The sequence below is a fragment of the Melanotaenia boesemani genome, chromosome 19 (assembly GCF_017639745.1).
Source record: "Melanotaenia boesemani isolate fMelBoe1 chromosome 19, fMelBoe1.pri, whole genome shotgun sequence".
Classification (NCBI taxonomy): domain Eukaryota; kingdom Metazoa; phylum Chordata; class Actinopteri; order Atheriniformes; family Melanotaeniidae; genus Melanotaenia; species Melanotaenia boesemani.
In genome coordinates, this window is record NC_055700.1 from 612,353 (window position 1) to 625,616 (window position 13,264).

The following is a 13,264-nucleotide window of genomic DNA, read 5'->3' on the forward strand; positions in this document are numbered from 1 at the left end:
GTTTCTGGTGTGAAGCTCCTTCAGACCTGAACCGACCAGGTTCCGGGTCCAGAAGGCTGGATGCCAGCTGTGGACATTTATGGTCCCTCTTCAACTTTTTGATGGTTGGATTTGGTCTACAAATGGAAAATAAAACAACAGAATTTGGAAATAATCTGATTATCCTGGCAAAGCTTTTTATTAACAAATGTAGGTTTGACTGCACATGTGATGAAGCGCGTGCAGAACTTTGAATGACGTGACACGTGCTATTTAAACATGTATGTAAACAGGAAACGGATCAATATGCAAATTCACAAAATATCAGAAAAAGTCCAAACTGTGCTGTTAGATTTTTTGTAATATTGCTGCTCATTTTCTCCTTTTATTGGTGTTTTTATACATTTGCTGTATCGCGTTTATTAAGAAAACAAAGTTTCCAGGAGGCGGAACCTTCCCCTCGGTGGCTGTTTCCGGTCGGTCCTGTTTCCTCTGCGCTCCTCCATGTGTCTTCTCTCCTGAACCGGGCTCCGTGTCTGCGTTCAGTTCGTGTGTTTGTTTATTTGTTTGTTTATCAGCCTGGTTCCGGTGAACATGCCGGGAGGCGGCAGCTCTTTGTTCTCCGGGTTCCGGGTTCTGGGTCTTTACTCCAGCCACGTGCCGCACGCGCTCCGGTACCACCAGAAGCACCGGGAGTTCTACGTGGTGACGGCGGTGGGGAGAAGCTTTCACACGTTCAACGTAAGATCTATTTGATAGATTATCGATCAGCTGACACGTCACCATCATCGATCAGCAGAGCCGGTTGATCGATGTGAAACACAAACAAGCTGATCAAAAGGAAATGTTCCGACCAAAAAAAACAAAAACAAAAAAACACTTAAACAACTTTCTGCTGCGTTTTAGAAAGTCTGGTTCTAGATGAGTTAAAGTCTGGTTCTGGATCAGTTAGAAAGTCTGGTTCTAGATGAGTTAAAGTCTGGGTCTAGATGAGTTAAAGTCTGGTTCTAGATGAGTTAAAGTCTGGTTCTGGATCAGTTAGAAAGTCTGGTTCTAGATGAGTTAAAGTCTGGTTCTAGACGAGTTAAAGTCTGGTTCTAGATGAGTTAAAGTCTGGTTCTAGATGAGTTAGAAAGTCTAGGTCTAGATGAGTTAAAGTCTGGTTGAGTTAAAGTCTGGTTCTGGATCAGTTGGAAAGTCTGGTTCTAGATGAGTTAAAGTCTGGGTCTAGATGAGTTAAAGTCTGGTTCTAGATTAGTTAAAGTCTGGTTCTGGATCAGTTAGAAAGTCTGGTTCTAGATGAGTTAAAGTCTGGTTGAGTTAAAGTCTGGTTCTGGATCAGTTGGAAAGTCTGGTTCTAGATGAGTTAGAAAGTCTAGGTCTAGATGAGTTAAAGTCTGGTTCTGGATCAGTTGGAAAGTCTGGTTCTAGATGAGTTAAAGTCTGGGTCTAGATGAGTTAAAGTCTGGTTCTAGATGAGTTAAAGTCTGGTTCTGGATCAGTTAGAAAGTCTGGTTCTAGATGAGTTAAAGTCTGGTTCTAGACGAGTTAAAGTCTGGTTCTAGATGAGTTAAAGTCTGGTTCTAGATGAGTTAGAAAGTCTAGGTCTAGATGAGTTAAAGTCTGGTTCTAGATGAGTTAAAGTCTGGTTCTAGATGAGTTAAAGTCTGGTTCTGGATCAGTTGGAAAGTCTGGTTCTAGATGAGTTAAAGTCTGGTTCTAGATGAGTTAAAGTCTGGTTCTAGATGAGTTAAAGTCTGGTTCTGGATCAGTTAGAAAGTCTGGTTCTAGATGAGTTAAAGTCTGGGTCTAGATGAGTTAAAGTCTGGTTCTGGATCAGTTAGAAAGTCTGGTTCTAGATGAGTTAAAGTCTGGTTCTAGATGAGTTAAAGTCTGGTTCTAGACGAGTTAAAGTCTGGTTCTAGATGAGTTAGAAAGTCTGGTTCTAGATGAGTTAAAGTCTGGTTCTAGATGAGTTAGAAAGTCTAGGTCTAGATGAGTTAAAGTCTGGTTCTAGATGAGTTAAAGTCTGGTTCTAGATGAGTTAAAGTCTGGTTCTGGATCAGTTGGAAAGTCTGGTTCTAGATGAGTTAAAGTCTGGTTCTAGATGAGTTAAAGTCTGGTTCTAGATGAGTTAAAGTCTGGTTCTGGATCAGTTAGAAAGTCTGGTTCTAGATGAGTTAAAGTCTGGGTCTAGATGAGTTAAAGTCTGGTTCTGGATCAGTTAGAAAGTCTGGTTCTAGATGAGTTAAAGTCTGGTTCTAGATGAGTTAAAGTCTGGTTCTAGACGAGTTAAAGTCTGGTTCTAGATGAGTTAGAAAGTCTGGTTCTAGATGAGTTAAAGTCTGGTTCTAGATGAGTTAGAAAGTCTAGGTCTAGATGAGTTAAAGTCTGGTTCTAGATGAGTTAAAGTCTGGTTCTAGATGAGTTAAAGTCTGGTTCTAGATGAGTTATAAAGTCTGGTTCTAGATGAGTTAAAGTCTGGTTCTAGATGAGTCAGAAAGTCTGGTTCTAGATGAGTTAAAGTCTGGTTCTAAATGAGTTAGAAAGTCTGGTTCTAGATGAGTTAAAGTCTGGTTCTAGATCAGTTAGAAAGTCTGGTTCTAGATGAGTTAAAGTCTGGTTCTAGATGAGTTAAAGTCTGGTTCTAGATGAGTTAAAGTCTGGTTCTAGATGAGTTAAAAAGTCTGGTTCCAGATGAGTTAAAGTCTGGTTCTAGATGAGTTAAAGTCTGGTTCTAGATGAGTTAAAGTCTGGTTCTAGATTAGTTAGAAAGTCTGGCTCTGGATGATTTAGAAAGTCTGGTTCTAGATGAGTTAAAGTCTGGTTCTAGATGAGTTAAAGTCTGGTTCTAGATGAGTTAGAAAGTCTGGTTCCAGATGAGTTAAAGTCTGGTTCTAGATGAGTTAAAGTCTGGGCCTAGATGAGTTAAAGTCTGGGTCTAGATGAGTTAGAAAGTCTGGTACTAGATGAGTTAAGGTCTGGTTCTGGATTAGTTAGAAAGTCTGGTTATGGATCAGTTAAAAAGTCTGGTTCTAGATGAGTTAGAAAGTCTGGTCCAGGATCAGTTGAAAAGTCTTGTTCTGGATCAGTTAGAAAGTCTGGCTCTAGATCAGTTAGAAAGTCTGGTTCTGGATCAGTTAGAAAGTCTAGTTCTGGATCAGTTTAAAAGTCTGGTTCTGGATCAGTTAGAAAGTCTGGTTCTGGATCAGTTAGAAAGTCTGGTTCTAGATCAGTTAGAAAGTCTAGCTCTGGATCAGTTAAAAAGTCTGGTTCTGGATCAGTTAGAAAGTCTGGTTCTGGATCAGTTAAAAAGTCTGGTTCTGGATCAGTTAGAAAGTCTGGTTCTGGATCAGTTAGAAAGTTCGGTTCTGGACCAGTTAGAAAGTAGGATTCTAGATCAATTAGAAAGTCTAGTTATGGATCATTTAAAAAGTCTGGTTCTGGATCAGTTAGAAAGTCTGGTTCTGGATCAGTTAAAAAGTCTGGTTCTGGATCAGTTAGAAAGTCTGGTTCTAGATCAGTTAGAAAGTCTAGCTCTGGATCAGTTAAAAAGTCTGGTTCTGGATCAGTTAGAAAGTCTGGTTCTGGATCAGTTAAAAAGTCTGGTTCTGGATCAGTTAGAAAGTCTGGTTCTGGATCAGTTAGAAAGTTCGGTTCTGGACCAGTTAGAAAGTAGGATTCTAGATCAATTAGAAAGTCTAGTTATGGATCATTTAAAAAGTCTGGTTCTGGATCAGTTAGAAAGTCTGGTTATGGATCATTTAAAAAGTCTGGTTCTGGATCAGTTAGAAAGTCTGGTTCTGGATCAGTGACTCAGTGCATCGTGTCTCCTGCAGGAATCAGATCCAGGGTCAGTTTTTATCTGAACTTGTGTTCTGCTGTAGGAGCCAGACAGAACCGCTGGTCCGGTTCTGATTAGATGAGCCAGTTGTGATGTCATGGTATGTGTGATCATGTGTGAGTTGTTCGGCAGCTAATCGATGGTTTATTGATCTCCTGCAGGTGAAGCGGTTGGGGATCGTTGCCGTTAGTGAGTTCTTTGCTTCTTTTCTTTTTAAACTGGATTCAGTCTGAAGGTGTTCTGATTTGTTGTCGCGCTGTGATGTAATGTATTGTGGTTACCTAGGTAACAGCCTGTCCGATGACATCACCTGCCTGGCGGCTGACAGGATGTTGGTGTTCGCCACCACTGGCCGGCTCATCTGCGCCTTCGCCCGGAACAGAGAGGTCAGAAAACTTTGATTTTCTTGTTTATTCATTTTTTAAAGAACCTGAAACAAACAAACAACAGAATCCAGACGGAAACGTGACGTCCAGATTTTTGTTTGGATTGTTCAGCTGTAGTTTTTAGTTTGAATAAAGTTTTAAGATTTGTAACGGCAGTAACAAAAGCAACCGTGTGACCACTGACTGGGTTTGACCCTGTTTGCTTGCTGTACAGGTGGTTATGCGTTATCACGGTCACAAACAGGACGTGCGCTTACTGCTTCCTCTGGGTGATCAGCTGATCTCGGCAGACAGTGGCGGTGATGTCATTGTGTGGGACGTGCAGGGTGGAGGTGAGAGGGCGTGGCGGGGCTTACCTGCAGCGTGTCTGTATATTACCCATCATGCTTTGCTCTCTGGTTTCAGACATCTACCTGCAGCTGAACTTTGACCCCAACACCTTCCAGCTGTCGGCCATGATGCACCCGAGCACCTACCTGAACAAGGTGCTGCTGGGCAGCTCCCAGGGTGCACTGCAGCTCTGGAACATCAAGACCAGGTGAGACCATAACCATGGCAACACCACATGTCCTGTTCACATCTGTGGTTAGAAAGTTTAAACACACCGTGATGATGTCATGATGATGATGTCATAGGTGTACAAATGTGTTTTATCATCAGTAAGCTTCTATTCACATTTCCTGGCTGGTCAGCAGGAGTCACCGTTCTACAGCAGGTCAGTCACATCGATCGGTAGCGATCAATCGTAGAGCTTATTAACGAAGGCATTAACAAAGTTTGTGATTGATGAAAAATCAATCTTTTCCAGAGTCCTGCAGTCGATGTAATTGGCGTTGGCACGGCAACAGGCCGCATCATCATTCACAACATCCGACTGAACGAGACGCTGATGAGCTTCACGCAGGACTGGGGACCAATCAGCACGCTGGCTTTCAGAACAGGTACACTGCATGGGGGTGGAGCCACGGTCAGCTGATGTTCCTCTCAGTCAGCTGACATTCTGCTTCTCTTTGCCTCAGATGGTCCTCCCATCCTGGCTTCTGGCAGTCCTCAGGGCCATATTGCATTCTGGGATTTGGAACGCCGTCACCTTGTAGCCCAACACAGACACGCTCACAGAACAGCTGTTGCCGCAGCAACGTTCCTACATGGTGAACCGCTGTTGGTGACCAACGGAGCGGATAACGCCATCAAGGTAAGGCTAACTTCCACAGAGTGACAGCTGGGGGGAGGAGCTATCTTACGATTTCACAATGTCATTCAGGTGTGGATATTTGACCAAGAGGGTGGAGGGGCCAGGCTGCTGCGGAGTCGTCAGGGACATAGTGCTCCTCCCACCACCATCCGTCACCATGGCAATGATGGAAAGAACATCCTCAGTGCTGGTAAAAGCTACAGAATCTGCTCCGCTCTGATTGGTTCAGGTGTTTCTATGGATACATGCAGTGCTTCTGTCGCCCCCTGCAGGTCAGGATGGGACACTGCAGAGTTTCTCTACAGTCCACGAGCGCTTCAACAAGAACCTGGGTCACGGTCGGTCAGCCCAAGTCCAGAACCATGTTCCACTGGTTTCTATGGTTACTCTACTCTACTAATGTGAGGTTAAAACTTTTTCAGGTTCCATCAATAAGAAAAAGGAGAAGAAGAAGAAGGGGTTGTTGTACGAGGAGCTGTGTCTTCCTGCCATCACGGCATTCTCCTCCGGTGGGCACTCTAACATGTTCCCATAACCCACTCCATCTGCAAAAATTCCCAATTAAGACCGGCTCACGTTCTGTCTCTGTTGATTGACAGCTGTCACTCGTCAGTCAGACTGGGACGGTATTGTTGCTTGTCATCGTGGTCGCCTAGCAACCACCACATGGAACTACCAGAGATGCACCATGGGAGCATACCATCTACAGCCACCAGGTGTCAGAAGAGATGCCATTTCCACGGTAACAGCCTCTTATTCCTTTGGTTGTCTAAGCTCCACCCCATGTTGCTCTTTCACATGACTTCCTGGTTCTGTTCTCAGGCTGTTGACATCACTTCCTGCGGTAACTTTGTTGTGATTGGCTCATCATGCGGCCATGTTGACATCTACAATTTGCAGTCTGGCCTGCATCGTGGTTGCTATGGTGACAGCGCTAAAGGTGTGTTGACCTGTTTTGGAGATAGAGGGCCTTGCTCAAGGGCCCATAGTGGTTAATTTCTTTTGGCACTATGGGGACTAGAACCCAGGTCCTCCTGACCCAAGCTCTTACTTGGACCGAGTTTATCTTATTCACCTCTCTCACTCTTAGATTAATCCCTCCATCTTTGCTCCAGCTCACAGTGGCGTTGTGCGAGGTGTTGCCACAGATGCTCTGAATCAGCTGACCCTCACTACTGGCTCTGATTGGCTGCTGAAGTTCTGGCGATTCAAAACGAGGAAACAGGAAGAAGAGTTGAAGCTAAATGCTGCACCAGCTAAAATGAAACTACACAGAGACAGGTAGCTGAAACTATGTAACTGAACAGATGGGTAGCTAACAGTTAGCATGAAACTACACAGAGACTGTAACTAAAAGTTAGCGTTATAATACACAGAGACAGGAGCTAGCAGTTAGCATTAAACTACACAGAGACAGGAGCTAGCAGTTAGCATTAAACTACACAGACAGGAGCTAGCAGTTAGCATTAAACTACACAGACAGGAGCTAGCAGTTTGCATTAAACTACACAGACAGGAGCTAGCAGTTAGCATTAAACTACACAGAGACAGGAGCTAGCAGTTAGCATTAAACTACGCAGAGACAGGAGCTAGCAGTTAGCATTAAACTACGCAGAGACAGGAGCTAGCAGTTAGCATTAAACTTCACAGACAGGAGCTAGCAGTTAGCATTAAACTACACAGACAGGAGCTAGCAGTTAGCATTAAACTACACAGACAGGAGCTAGCAGTTAGCATTAAACTACGCAGAGACAGGAGCTAGCAGTTAGCATTAAACTACGCAGACAGGAGCTAGCAGTTTGCATTAAACTACACAGAGACAGGTAGCTTAAAGTTAGCATGAAGCTTCAAAGACACAGGTAGCTAACAGGAACCTTAAGGCTATTAAGAGACAGGAAGCTAACTAAGTATGAAACTACATTGAGATGGGTAGCTAACAGTTAGCACGAGACCACAAAGAGGGAGATACCTGAGGGTACACAGAGACAAGTAGCTAATAGAGGCTACATAAACAGTGTTAGCAGAGAGCTATCATTAACCTTGTTTTCTTTGTGTCTTGTTAGTGGGATGCTAGCTTTAGCGCTGGATGACTTCACTCTGGTGGTTGTTGACATAGAAACCAGACGAGTTGTCAGGAAGTTCACGGGTCACCAAGGAAACATCAACGATATGGTGGGTTGTCATAATCAGCAGAAAATACTGCTTGTGTTTATATAGTTTTGTTAATAACCAGTTAGTACCTAGTGGGTAACCAGTAACCAATAACCAGTAGGTACCAGGGCTGCACAATTCAGAAAACAATGTGAATCACGATTCTCTGGAACAATTTTGACAAAATGATTTTTGCATTGAACTTTAACAAAACAAAAAAGACATTTAATTGGTTTTCAGGTGGAGCAGGGGGGGTCAAAGCCAAACACACCGCGGTCCAAAAAGAAAAAACTGGACCAAGCCGAGGACCGGACCGGTTCCATGTTGATTAAAAACCTTTTTAAAATGACCTTATTACACATATTGAACCTGGAATTAACAGCCTGTTAGTTCTTGCCTATAAAACAACATTAATCACTGAATAAAAAAAAAAAAGGTCCGTTCAGATCTGCTGCGTTTATTTCTTACAGCTCTATATGCACTTTTTCCAGAGTCATTTCAATTGAAAACATTCTCTACAGACTTTCCTTCACTTTCACTCTCGCTCAGTCTTTCCAAACACTCTGCAGCAGGCAGCTTCCTCCACTGAATCACGTCTTGTAACGGCGCTTTATCGTTCACCGCTTACCGCCGCGGTCTTATTACATTTTTCCAGCAGCGTTTTCTCCACTTCGTGGAATTAGTTGAAGACCACTGGAAACAGCACATCTGCTGTCATGCGTCCTCAGACATTTCAAATCCTGATTCCCACTTTTTTTTAACATGCATGGTGTTCTCATTCGGGGTGAGTAAAAGAACCTTGTATGATTTTGTGAGTGTGGATTGGGATGCTGAGATTAGAATTTTATAGAGCTCAGTTTCTACTGTTGTTAAGTGGATCTGCAGTTCTTATTGAAGTAGTGCCGTACCTGCAAGTACCTATAAAAACATCCTCTCTAGACCAGAGTTTGACTGTGATAACTGAAAACTCTGCAGTGTCTCTTTGTTAGTAAAACACAGGTAGGTGGTTAAACCACTCTTGAAAATCTATTTCAAAATCTCTTGAAAAAGAGATTTTGAATCTCAATGGGACCTCCTGGTTAAATAAAGGTTAAATAAAAAGACCCTTAGCTATCCACTCCTTGAATCTATTGCTGCTTCTATTGGGAATGAACTTCGTGTGAAAAGCAAACCACTTCACCATCCGAGTATCCGGTTAGCTCCACATTTTAACTGCTTTCTGCCATGATGTTACTGTATGTGTCATCCAGTAGGTAACCAGTCGGTAACCAGTAGGTACCATGTCAGAAACCACTAGGTAACCAGTCGGTAACCACTAGGTAACCAGTCGGTAACCACAAGGTAACCAGTCAGAAACCAGTAGGTAATCAGTAGGGAACCAGTCGGTAACCAGTCAGAAACCAGTAGGTAACCAGTCCGTAACCAGTAGGTACCCTGTCAGAAACCAGTAGGTAACCAGTCAGAAACCAGTGGGTAACCAGTAGGTACCCTGTCAGAAACCAGTAGGTAACCAGTCAGAAACCAGTAGGTAACCAGTCAGAAACCAGTGGGTAACCAGTCGGTAACCAGTAGGTACCCTGTCAGAAACCAGTAGGTAACCAGTCAGAAACCAGTAGGTAACCAGTAGGTAATCAGTCAGAAACCAGTGGGTAAACAGTCGGTAACCAGTAGGTACCCTGTCAGAAACCAGTAGGTAACCAGTCGGTAACCAGTAGGTACCCTGTCAGAAACCAGTAGGTAACCAGTCGGTAACCAGTGGGTAACCTGTAGGTAACCAGTAGGACAGAAACAGCAGACGTTTCCAGATTGTTTAGGGTTTCTAACTTTAACACTCTGAAGAAAACTCCTCATTAATCAGGTGACGGATGCTTTACTTTGACTATTTATTTTCTTTTATTTCCATGTTTTTGTTTCTGCCTCAGACCTTCAGCCCTGATGGCCGCTGGCTGGTCACTGCGGCGATGGACTGCACCATCCGTACCTGGGACCTTCCCTCTGGATGGTGAGAATGGAACATTCCAAGATAACATGATCATCGATTCAATTCACCTTTATTTATAGAGCATTAGCTTTACAACAAGGTTTTCTCAGCAATTAAAACCTACACCAGGACCAGAACCAGGTAGAAAAACCTCCATCAGGACCAGAACCAGGAAGGAAAACCTCCATCAGGACCAGAACCAGGTAGAAAAACCTCCATCAGGACCAGAACCAGGAAGGAAAACCTCCATCAGGACCAGAACCAGGTAGAAAAACCTCCATCAGGACCAGAACCAGGTAGAAAAACCTCCATCAGGACCAGAACCAGGTAGAAAAACCTCCATCAGGACCAGAACCAGGAAGGAAAACCTCCATCAGGACCAGAACCAGGTAGAAAAACCTCCATCAGGACCAGAACCAGGAAGGAAAACCTCCATCAGGACCAGAACCAGGTAGAAAAACCTCCATCAGGACCAGAACCAGGGAGGAAAACCTCCATCAGGACCAGAACCAGGAAGGACGGCCATCTTCCTGGGCCGAGGTGGAGAGAACAGGAAAAAGAGTCAACCAGCAGCAGAAAGAAGAGAAACACATGAACAACAACACATGTTACTAAAAGGAGAGTAAAGTGAGCAGAGAGGAGCCCAGTGCATCATGGGATGCCCCCCTCGGCCTCTAGCAGCAGGACTAGAGGATGGATCAGGGTCACCAAGTCAGACCTGCTATAAAATTGATCAGGAAGGAAAGTTTGAAGCCTGAAAAGGTAGAGAGGGGGTCTGCTACCTGAAGCCAGACTGGGATCCGGTTCCACAGAGAGGCTCTGAAATAGTTTATTCATCATGAAGCAGATAGCAGTGAAATGCAGTCGTACATCCATCCGAGGCCGTGCACACCCATTTACCCCTAGTAAGAAAACAAAAACCAGACGGTAATAAACAAAAAGACAATAAATAGAAACATAATGAGCCGCAGCGATGTGCTGCTACAGACCGACTACATGTACATACAGAACATTTCCAGTGTGGATGGAGCAGATATGAAGCTTGTTAAAGGGAGGAAATGACGGTGGTTCCAGCAGAAGGTCGGACGCTGGCCAGGGCCGCTACAGGGTCGAGTCCCCAGCTCCTCCAGCCGGAGGGAAGAAGCTCCTCCTGAGTCTGAGTTCGCCTTCATGAGCCTCAGACGGCGGCCAGAGCGCCGCCTCTCCACCACACCGTTGTTACGATGATGAGGGTCTCCATGATCCTGTTCCTCTGGCTGCTGGTCTCCTCATGAAGATGTCCTGGAGGGGGGAGGGTGGTACCATGGTACGCTATGCTGACCTCAGCACCCTCTGCAGGGCCCTCTGGTCCCGACCAGTCCTGGTCCCGTACCACTGGGGGGTGTTACCAGAACTCTCTCCACCACTCCAGTGGAGAACATCCTCATGATCCTCAGAGAGACTCTGAACTTCCTCAGGTGTTGCTGCCTCGTCTTCTTCACCTGGCTGTCTATGTGCAGAGTCCAGGATAGATCCTCGGTGAAGTGAAGAGTCCAGGATAGATCCTCGGTGAAGTGAAGAGTCCAGGATAGGTCCTCGGTGAAGTGAAGAGTCCAGGATAGGTCCTCGGTGAAGTGAAGAGTCCAGGATAGATCCTCGGTGAAGTGAAGAGTCCAGGATAGGTCCTCGTGAAGTGAAGAGTCCAGGATAGATCCTCGGTGAAGTGAAGAGTCCAGGATAGATCCTCGGTGAGATGCACCCCCTCTCGACCAGAGTCCCATTAATCCTCAGAGGGATGTAGTTCCTCTGCTGGCTCCTCCCATAGTCGATAATCTTCTCCTTAGTTGTGTCTACATTCAACAAAAGGGCGTTAGCACGACACCACTCTGCCAGGTTCTCCACCTCCCACTGCAGAGGACGCAGCCCTGTGGAGATCCGGTGGTGAGAGTTCGGGGGCTGGAGGTGTGCCGGCCCACCTGCACCACCTGAGTTCTGTTTGACAGGAAGTCCAGGATCCAGGCCCACAGGGTGGAGTTCAGCCCCAGGCTGAGCAGCTTGGAGTGGAGCGTGGTGGGACTGTAGTGAAAGCTGAACTAAAGTCAATGAACAGCATCCTTACGGAGTCCCCTGTGCTTGTCCAGGTGGGTGAGGGTGGTGGCAGCACCTGGAAGACGGCGTCGTCCGTGGATCTGTTTGCCGATTCTGTTCTTTTTCAATTAAACAGGAAGAGGAAGAGAAGATAAAACTGGACCAGCATGATCTCTGGTCCTCATCAGAACAATAACCTTCTTCTCCTCTCCTCAGTTTGGTCGATTGCTTCCTCGTTGCCATGGCGCCGGTGGGAGTGTCTATGTCACCGACCGGAGACTTCCTGGCAACGGCTCACGTGGACAACCTGGGCGTTTACCTTTGGTCTGAACCAATCAAAGAACAGCCTGCGATTACTGTGTGTTGAGTCTTGTATCAGCCAATCACAGTGCAGCTCTCCTCCCTCAGGACCAACCGAAGTCTGTGTGAGCCCGTGGGGCTCCGCCCCCTCCCAGCTGACTACCAACCAGCAGAGGAGACGCTGCCTGGTGTCACCGTGGCGGCTGATGAACTGGAAGTGATGTCAGTGGAAGCCGAAGATGCGTACCAGTCAGCTGAGCAGTTAGGGGCGGAGCTTGTGACTCTGTCTCTGCTTCCGGAGTCTCGGTGGAAAAGTCTGCTGCACCTGGATGACATCAAGGTGATCAATCAGCTGATGGGGCCACGTGATGGTGGTGGTTACATGTTATCATTGTTTTGATGTTGTTGATGTTTACAGAGGAGGAACAAACCCGTGGCGCCACCGGCACCTCCGCCCACTGCTCCCTTCTTCCTGCCCACGGTTCCTGGCATCACGCCTCAATTTTCGTTGCCTTTGGCAACCGATCAAGACAACCAGGTAGAACCAATCAGAGCCCAGGCCCCGCCCCCTACAGTGTTTCTGAACATCTAAATATGCTTGTGTTTCCTGTGTGTCAGTCCAAGGTTCTGTCGTGGGGTTCACTTTCCCAGAAGTCCGAGTTCAGTTCTGCTCTGGAATCAGGTCTGGAGTCCGGATCATGTGAGTCAACTCCCGCTTAGAGTAAACAACAGGTGTGATAGGTTCTTATTGTCTCTGATACCTGATCAATACCTTCCAGTCGATCTGCCACTGCGTCTCCTGAAGGAATATGGGCCAGCGGCTGTCTCTGTGGAGCTCACCTGTCTGACATCAGAGGGGGGCGGAGCCAATGGCCTCCTGCTCGCCTTCATCCAAATGATTGACAGTATGCTGGTGAGTGGGCGGGACTTTGACCTGGCTCACAGTTACCTGGCGCTCTTCCTGAAGGTCAGCCAATCAGAACACAGCTGCAGTTTTTACTGCCAAAGTCACAACTTCCTATTTACCATCAGCTGTGTTTGTTTATTTTTCAGCTCCACCTTCGCCAGGTGTCACAGGATGCTATTGCCATGGCAGCGCTGCTCCGCCTCTCCTTCCATCTGGAGGCTGGGTGGGTGGAGCTACGGTCATCATTTGACCAATCATTGTGTCTGCTGTCATACACGAAGAGTGCCCTGCTGTGACATGCACACAAACACACACACACACACACACACACAACTTTGTGAATAAAGTTTCTGATTGTTCTGTGAGTGTTGATTATTTTAGACTTTTCAGCTTCTTTAGTTCAGCTGATCAAACTGATCAGTGAGATCAGTAATCATACGTCAGAATGGAAGCC

General features: G+C 45.8%; 1 protein-coding gene and 1 long non-coding RNA gene across 2 annotated transcripts in view; one reads left to right on the plus strand and one right to left on the minus strand.

Moving 5' to 3' along the window:
• Positions 1-9,188, minus strand: part of LOC121630051 — a 22,438-nt gene extending 13,250 nt beyond the window's left edge. The window contains exon 1 of the long non-coding RNA XR_006008476.1: positions 9,177-9,188. This is a non-coding gene — a long non-coding RNA (uncharacterized LOC121630051). The remainder of the gene's footprint in view (positions 1-9,176) is intronic.
• Positions 439-13,170, plus strand: wdr36 (WD repeat domain 36). Its single transcript, XM_041970037.1, has 22 exons — positions 439-720; positions 3,985-4,012; positions 4,109-4,209; positions 4,424-4,541; positions 4,615-4,747; positions 4,870-4,924; positions 5,018-5,150; positions 5,229-5,404; positions 5,474-5,594; positions 5,677-5,742; positions 5,827-5,913; positions 6,004-6,146; positions 6,227-6,344; positions 6,520-6,685; positions 7,468-7,576; positions 9,478-9,557; positions 11,820-11,927; positions 12,012-12,243; positions 12,322-12,441; positions 12,522-12,603; positions 12,683-12,870; positions 12,957-13,170. The coding sequence occupies exons 1-22, from the start codon at positions 574-576 to the stop codon at positions 13,104-13,106; spliced, it is 2,661 nt and encodes an 886-aa protein (XP_041825971.1). The 5' UTR covers positions 439-573; the 3' UTR covers positions 13,107-13,170.
• Positions 13,171-13,264: the final 94 nt, after the last annotated feature.

Bases quoted from the DNA above. Each gene is read 5' to 3' on its own strand.
- wdr36 (XM_041970037.1), top strand. From the start codon at position 574: ATGCCGGGAGGCGGCAGCTCTTTGTTCTCCGGGTTCCGGGTTCTGGGT. The intron at 721-3,984 runs GTAAGATCTATT...GATCTCCTGCAG, and splicing joins GAAGCTTTCACACGTTCAAC to GTGAAGCGGTTGGGGATCGT. The intron at 5,743-5,826 runs GTCGGTCAGCCC...AAACTTTTTCAG, and splicing joins CAACAAGAACCTGGGTCACG to GTTCCATCAATAAGAAAAAG.